This window comes from Aplidium turbinatum, chromosome 4, assembly GCF_918807975.1.
Source record: "Aplidium turbinatum chromosome 4, kaAplTurb1.1, whole genome shotgun sequence".
NCBI lineage: Eukaryota > Metazoa > Chordata > Ascidiacea > Aplousobranchia > Polyclinidae > Aplidium > Aplidium turbinatum.
This window is the reverse complement of record NC_137475.1, coordinates 23,611,314-23,619,710: the sequence shown is the minus strand read 5'-3', so window position 1 is coordinate 23,619,710 and position 8,397 is coordinate 23,611,314. Positions and strand designations below refer to the sequence as shown.

Genomic DNA, 8,397 nt, shown 5'->3' with positions numbered 1-8,397 from the left:
TGCCAAGTAAGCCGGTGAATTTCGGCAACAGCTACAGTCTGAAATTCTTTACACAGGATTCCAATGCGGTTACAATTCAGCTATAACAAACGAAAATAACGCGTTACGATACGTAGATAATGCGCAATAAAACTGTGTCAGCAAGTCTTCTTTAAGTGAACACAGCGCGTACAAGAATGATTGAAATGTCAGCAACAGTCAGCACAAAGCAACAGTCAAATTTACAAATAAGCAAACAATTTGTACTCACATTGAAGCAATCTCTTTAAAGCTGCTTGTCCGAATTCTACAAATCTCGACTTACTAAATAAGTCCGAACTGGTTGACACAAACGTACAGTAGTCACAAACCCAAGTTCACAGTTGAACAGAACTCTTGCCCCACAATTGGCTACAAACTGTCTGATAATATTTCAGGCACAAGTGCGCCTATTTAAGATAAATTTTTACATGTTTTGAAATTCCCAAATTATAATAAAGAAGCAACAAATCGAACACAATATTTTCGATGAATCATGGAATGTTGTTTCCGTACGCGATAAACTAAGATCCCAAGGGGCGATGATTTCAATAAATTGTTACGTCACAATAAACTTGGAGCCACCGTGTTTTGCAAGGGCATATGAAATCACCAAAATGTTTTCCAAAATAAAGTGTTTTTTCTATATTGTTTTAAGCTAAGCAACTTTCCAGTACATCAATTGCGGTTGATCAATCGCCAGGAGAAAGCTACTATGCCGTCAAAAAGGGCATTTATCAATATATTATCACTTGTAAACACGTGAACTTCAAAACTTAGAAAGTGAAGAGAAAATATCTTACACTCCCTTCAAAAATAGGAAAACTATGCAAGCCTATTTTTAACGTGAAACAAGATATTTTCGCAATTACGAAGGGTAAAGGCAAAAACTCTACGGCTGCAATACTGAAGCGAGTCATAAAACACAGATACGAAACATTATGTATCTACTCATTGTTGTCTCCACACCGCATGCAGGAACGACAATGCGTAGATACCGCGAAAAATACAATCCACAATTGACTTCCGGTACATCGGGTTCCCGCAGCAACGGATCAGCAGAGCGTTCATAAAATCAGCAAAGCGTCTATTATTTGCCCTCAAATCCAGGCAATTGCTTCGTAGAAGCGCATGAAATCGCAGTTCTTGCACTGCTTCGATCTATACAGTATTTGTGTCGATAGCGGTATCATTTGAGGCCTCGGCTGGCTTGCAGATAAGACACAGCTTTGCAATCGGCCTTCTCAGGATGCTGGTACCGACTCGAACATCTACTTGTCGCACTACTCCGTGCTTATCTGGATATGTATGAATGATTCTTCCCATAGTCGAACGTCGTCGTGGAAAATTATCGTCAACAATTAAGACAACGTCATTCGTCTCGAAGTTGCATTTTCGGTCCGGCCATTTTTGTCTCAAAGCGATTGTCGGTAGATACTCCTTTTTCCACCTTCGCCAGAACTCATCGGCTAGGAAATCAACTCTTCGCCATTGTCGTCGCGCATAGCAGTCTTTTTCGTTTGCCTTCACGGAAAGCATTGGAGGATCACTCTCTAAATTGTGTCGTAATAAATGATTTGGTGTCAGTGGTTGTTGATCCGTCGAATTGTAGTTCACTGGAACCAGCGGTTGTGAGTTCAGGATGTTCTCCACTTCAATCATGAAGGTGTTCAGCGTGTCGTCCGTCAGTGTGCCGAACTTGGAGAGCATAAAGTCGAGAATCCGTCGAACCGAGCGGATCATTCGTTCCCAAACGCCTCCGAAGTGAGACGCTCCTGGTGGATTGAAATTCCACCTCATTGCTTTTCGTCGAAAGTATTGTTCAATGCTGGGGTCCTGTAAAGATCTCAAACAATTTTTTAATACGCGATGTGCACCGACAAAATTGGTGCCATTATCACTAAACACTTCCTTAGGATTTCCCCGTCTGGCAGCGAATCGTCGAAAAGCAGAAATGCGTCAGTAGACATGTCATAGGCAATCTCTAAGTGGACTGCCCTCATAGTTAAGCAAGTGAAAATGCATCCATACCTTTTTACCATGCTCCTTCCTTTTGCAATATCTTAATAACAGGTGAAAATGCGAGATGTTGCTCGAGTTTGATTAAAGAGATTTCTGCAAAGTTTAGCTCATCTACTGTCAGCTTTGACGTGCTAACAGAGTCTCTTGATTTAAGAAAGGCCTTAAAACGCAAAAGCCATGCCACTGACACTTTCAACTTCTCCAAACAAGAATACCTATTGATTAAATTTAAAATCAAATCCGTGTCACTGCTCTTACAAGCATTGACAATTCGTTTCCGTTCTACAGGGAGAAATTCTTTAGGCAGCGTTGCCTATTTTTTCTCTGGCGCCTGTGGCCAAGCAGTCTCGTCACACCACAGAAACTCGGGTCCAACAAGCCATCTGGACTTAACGAGTTCTTTCACAGACAGGCCTCTAGATGCGACATCCGCAGGATTGAAACGCGTGTTTACATGTCTCCATTGGCATGGCTCGGACTGTCGATGAATTTTTGCGAGTCTATTCGCGACAAACGTTGGAAAGCGCTTGCTTTCGTTACATATACTTAGGCGCACAGCGCAAGAGTCAGTCCAAAATATTGATTTCACATTTGGAAGATCTAATTGCTTTCTAATCCATTCATCATTCTCGGCAGAGAGCACTGCTGCTGCCAACTCAAGACGTGGAATGCTTTCCGTTTTTGGGGGGCTAACTCTAGCCTTTCCATACAGAAAGGCACAGTGGACGTCATTTGTTTCGTTGATGAGACGCAAATATGATACAGCGCCATAGCCATGGCTAGAAGCATCCGAAAAATGATGCAGTTGGTATTCCTTTACCTTGCCGAATTGCAATGGCTTTAAACAGCGCGGCAAAGTAACACTTTGCAATTCGGAAAGTTGAGAGAACCACTCCCTCCATTCGTCTACGTCAATTTGGGGCAATTGTGTATCCCACCCCAAGCCTTTTCTTATCAAGTCTTGTTGCAAAATGCGTGCAACAAGGATTACGGGAGCTACGAACCCGAGGGGGTCATAAAGAGTTGATACAGCGGATAAGATGCTTCGTCGAGTGTATAAACGTCCTCTCATAACGTCTATAACGTTGAAACCGAACTTGTCGTCCAACACTGACCAGCTAACCCCTAACACACGTTCATTTTCCTTTTCAAGATTACCTTTATTGAAATTAACAATTGACTTAGCTCGTTCTTCCTCCGGAATTCTTTCGATCACGTCCTTGTTGTTGGATAGCCACTTGGTCAAACGAAATCCGCCCAGTTGCATCATTTTTCGTAATTGGTCCATCAAGTCAATAGCTTCTTCTGGAGTCTGTGTGGAGGTCAAGCAATCGTCCACATAGAAATTCCTGTTGACCACCTGGGAAACTTTAGGGTCAAACTTACCTCCAAAGTCCTTTGCCACCTGTTTAAGACAGAAACCAGCACAACTAGGGGAAGAGGTGGCTCCGAAAAGGTGCACTAACATGCGGTGAGGAACGGGCGATCTAGACAAATCTCCATCGGGCCACCAAAGAAATCTCAACGCGTCGACATCTTGCTTTTGCACGCAGACTTGGTGGAACATAGCTTCAACATCAGCTATGAGAGCGACCGGATCCAACCGAAACCTTGTCAATACTCCAATCAGACTGTTAGTTAGATCTGGCCCTTGCAACAACGCATCGTTCAGTGACGTCCCTCTATGTTGGGCCGCACAATCAAAGACAATTCTTAATTTACCAGGCTTGTTTGGGTTGAACACTGGATGATGAGGAAGATACCATGCCGCATCTGCGTTCTCGTTATCACGGATCTTCTCTGCATAGCCTTTATCTAAGTAATCTTTAATTTTGTTAGTATATTCTTTGTAAAGTGTGCTGTTTCTTTGTAACCGTCTTTTAAGGGACCTTAGTCGATTCTCTGCCATGTGTAGACTGCCATGCGGAAACTCTGTTCCAAGACGCCATGGCAGAGGCAAGTAATAGTGTCCTTCGTCATGTCTCACTGTGGACCTCATAAGAGCTAAAACCTTCCTGTCCTCCACTGAGGTGGGGAAATCTAAGTCTCCGGAAATTATCGGGCGATTCTGTAGTTGGCTCTGGCATATTCGGTTGACCATTGCCAATTTTGAGTTCGGCTGCTCGATTCCGGGCCCTATCACACTCCAACCTAAAGGAGTCTTCACTGCACAGGGCTGTCTTCTCCCTCCAAACCTAGAATCCAAATTCCTATGAGCGTATGAGACGTCAGTGCCAATTAACAATGCAACCTCTTCAGTATCCAGGTGAGGAAATTGGATACCCTTCAAGTGAGGCCATGACTCTAGACAGGGCCTACGAGAGGGGGGTACGGAGGGTACGGCGTACCCTTGAGGGCCCAGGCCTGTGGTTGTTGGGGGGCCGAAATTGTGATTTTATACTTTACGCGAAAAAATGTTTGGTTAAAACCATCCTAAACGACTAAATTCAAGCATAAATGTTGTTATTCGTTAGTCCTTGGGGGGCCCGTAATGTAGCAAAAGGGCTTAGAAAGAAATTAGGTGTCTAAAGTGGTGATTTAATGCCTTACGTGCAAACATGTTATGTTAAAAGCACCCTAAATTAAATCACAAAAGTTGGTTATTCTCCTGTCCCGGGGGGGGGAGGGGCATAGTATAGCAACAGCAGGGTTGAGAAAAACCCGAAATTTTTTTAAAAATCCCAAACCGCTAGTTTTTTTTAATGCCCGGGTGTTTTTGGGCTTTTTTGTGTTTTTTAAAAACTATTTGAAAAAGGAGGCAAACTTGGTTTTGAATCTTTATCCTCGTACTGACAAAGCCTTGATAGGCTATTCCTGGTTGTTTCGCATACTTGTAGACTGTAGAGGCTCTTGAAGAAAGGCCGGTTACGGAGATTGGCAGAGTGGAATTTCCGATTGTTGAAGTCTTGTTACCTGGGAATTATTACATCCATTAAGTGCCACTGAATGGAAAGCAGTCCTTAGAATGCGTTGCTCAAGTGCACGCCCCGAAAGTCGAACCAGCACCGCTTGATCTTGAAGCTTCTTCGTTCACGAAGTCACGCGCTAACCAACTGAGCTATCGGGGCGACTTAAACCTTACATTATGTCATTATTCAGATGCATGGGATAGAATTTAATCTAGGGTAGGCCAATGCCATTCTCTGTTGTTACAAACTTGCATTTGATGATGCTCAGTCTTATCTGACAGCAGTGCAGGGTAGGCCGGTACCCGGTCATTTGGTCGACAGGATGTTAGGTCGACAGAACGACTCATTTTAGGGTTAGTTAACAAACCTTTACCCTAACCTAAATGTCCTGTCGACCAAATGTCTTGTCAACCAAACGACCGGCTACGGGGTAGGCCTATATCATATGAGGGAAACGACATATTTATCCTCTTTCATATTCAGTATTATTGTGCATAGCTTATTAAAATTAAAGAATAGTTTTATTGCAGGTTGATACTATTATTGCGCACAAATGTCCAATTCTGCAGTAAAATGTTGTATGGCGTGCAATACGCCTAAGAAAACATCATACGTTTTGCCCAAGACAAAGGGGGCCCAGAGTGAGAGGGGGGCCCGGAATGACTCTTCGTACCCCTAGTGAAAATTTCTCTCAGAGGCCCTGACTCTAGATCTGAATCCGTTAATGGACGATTGGTTCTGAACGCCAAATCGTCCAGCGACACCGCTTGTCTAATCTCCAGCTCATCACTGTCATCTAGCGGCCGAATTTTAAAATTTACTTTTTGGCAATCGATCGATCTCGGCCTTTGGCCAACAGTTGTCAATTGGATTCTGTCTGGCTGACCTCTTAAACCCAATCTCTTGACCAGTGACGTGGTGCAAAACGTGGTGTCACTTCCTGTGTCTAAAAATGCGTTAACGGTCAAACATTTATTTTCGTTATAAACCTTGACCGGGATAACGCAGAAAAAGAAATTCTTTCGTCCCTCAGACAGCGTTTCGCACTTAGCAATGGTGGCTGGCCTGCCATTGTTGCTATTTCCTATGGTTTGATCATTGTTTCTGGGACCTCGTGAAAAGTTAGGCTGCTGCCTCGGGCCAGTAGGTCTCATTTCTTCGTGCAGCAGAGTGTTGTGGCGACGTCCACAACCCTTTACAGTGCAGGCCGGCGGTCTATCACAAGACCTAACAACGTGCTTGTCGCTAAAACAGTTGTAACACCTTCCTTTGTATCTAATAAAGTCCTTGCGATTATAAATTGACTTTTTCAGAAATTCATTGCATCTACCTATTGGATGCGGTCCGTTGCAAAGGTAGCATGCCATCCTCGGCCGTGAAGCAACCGTCGCTTCAACGGCAGAACAAGAGCTCTTCTGGGTATATCGGGGGCTGGCAGGGACCCTTTGATCTCGTTTCACCGACCTGCACAGTAAACCTCCAAAAGCGTTTAATACTCTCGATTCTTCTTCCACAAACCCTACAAAGTCGTTAAATGTAGCTTGCCTCCCTGACTGCAGTATAATGTTTGCAGTGCGGCGCCTCCAGCCCTTCTGCGTTTCCATCGGCAACTTGGCAGCCAGCATCACCATGGTATCCACTGTGTTAAGGTCGCCCAAGTTTTCGAGCTTCCCTAGCACCAGTGAACACTGACGTAAGAGTTGGGAATAATCGCGCATGCCCAACGCGTCTTCGCTCTTTATATCAGGCCTTCCCATGAGCCTTGTAACGAAAGACCTAGCGACAATATGGGGCACGCCATAATTGTCGTGCAGAAGTTTCCTCGCTTCTGCGTATCCTCCACTGGAGTCGATAATCGAACAATGCTCGATTAAGTGCTTGGCTTTACCTCGGCACTGCTGCAATAGTAGAGTCATCCGCATTCCATCGGTGTGAGCTCGACTCTCCAAGTGGGTCTCGAAATGGCGAATAAAGGTCCAATACTCAATTGGCTCGCCTGAAAATGTCATGTGCTCTGGCTTAGGCATACACATGCCCTCGCCAACAGCTTTCACGATGCAAGGCAAAATTTCAGAGTCCGAGGGCTGAAAGCGAACAGTTTTATTTACCTCAGTCATAGCACGGTCAGGCTGGAATTCCGGCACCTTTCCTATACCGAGATCCACCTGACCCTCATGCCTACTGGCATCCGCTCTACCAGATAGCGCAAGACCAGGCTGGCAGTCCGGCACTTTCGGTGTGCTAGAATCCACTTGGTCCTCGCATAGGCTTGCTAGAGACGTGGACCGTCTGCATTCTTCAGACTGGTCCAAAACTTCTAACTGCGCTTTTGCTGTCTCGACAGCCAATTTGGCCTCGAATCGTTCCCTATCGGCTTGCAATTGAGATTCTTGGGCCCGCAGCTGAGATTCTTGTTGAGCCCGCAGCTGAGATTCTTGAGCCCGCAGTTGAGATTCTTGATCCCGTAATCTTTGCTCTTCTTCTATGCTTTTCAACTTAAGTTCGGCAAGCTTCTTGGCTAGTGCCGCCTCCGTTCTCTGCCTTTCACTGACAGACGTGCTACAGGAAGAGCGAGAACGGCTAGACCTCTTCGATCGGCGACTATACACCACACTAGCCGCTGGCGTTTTTCGCAAAGCTGAACGTTCGACATGCGGCTCGGGTTCGGCGCTCAGTTCTGCTCGAGCAACGCTAATCTCTAATTTCCTTTGAATCCAAGCCTGCTTCATCGCCTCTAGTTCGCAAAACTCATCATTTGCGTATTTAAAAGTTTTTAAGTGATCTTCCATCATTGGTAACAGCTGGTCGTAAACTCGCTGAAACGATTCTTCAGCGTTTTTAAATTCTACGAGACTCTTAGCTTTTGCAGCTTTCTGGCATAAAACAAACCAAGAGGCTAACCTTTTGTCTTCTCGCGTTGCTTTGTCCAGAGAGAATTCCTCGACATGAGTTTCCGGCAAACCTGACGCTGAAACCGATGGAAGGTTCTGGGTTTCCTCAGAAGATGGATTTTCCTGCTCAATTGGAGTTTCTGTTGTTTTAGACATCTTTATTTAATGCTGAAAGTTTCAATGTAGAAGATGAGAAGTAATCAACCGCAAATATTGGCACAAGTCTACGAAGGATAATAAAGTAACAAAGGAATGGAAAGCCTAAAATCACCTATCCAAGGACAGTTTCTTGATAAGCAATTTGCAAAACAGTGGACAGATTGTCAGCAAAGACACTAGAAATAATTTGCGAAATAGGCAAAAGAAACCAGAAAACTAGTGTGCCGACTTTAGGGCACGAGAAACTAAATATTGCCTACCACAGGCAATAAGAAACAAAACAAATCTGCCTACCCACGGCAAGAAAATTGAAAACTAATGTGATATTATCCTCTATCACTAGGCTCGACCGCAAAGGCAATCCGGCTGTTGTCGAATATAAATGGAAATAGTTTATT

The 8,397-nt window shown here is 44.5% G+C and overlaps 2 protein-coding genes across 2 annotated transcripts; both read right to left on the bottom strand.

Annotated features, from left to right (window-relative positions):
* Window positions 1-1,179: 1,179 nt before the first annotated feature.
* On the bottom strand, window positions 1,180-1,818 carry LOC145768996 (uncharacterized). Its single transcript, XM_082580597.1, has one exon. The coding sequence runs from the start codon at window positions 1,816-1,818 to the stop codon at window positions 1,180-1,182; it is 639 nt and encodes a 212-aa protein (XP_082436723.1).
* Window positions 1,819-2,353: 535 nt separating this feature from the next.
* Window positions 2,354-7,996, bottom strand: LOC145768995 (uncharacterized). Its single transcript, XM_082580595.1, has 2 exons — window positions 5,655-7,996; window positions 2,354-4,250 (listed from the first exon to the last, which is right to left on the bottom strand). The coding sequence occupies exons 1-2, from the start codon at window positions 7,994-7,996 to the stop codon at window positions 2,354-2,356; spliced, it is 4,239 nt and encodes a 1,412-aa protein (XP_082436721.1).
* Window positions 7,997-8,397: the final 401 nt, after the last annotated feature.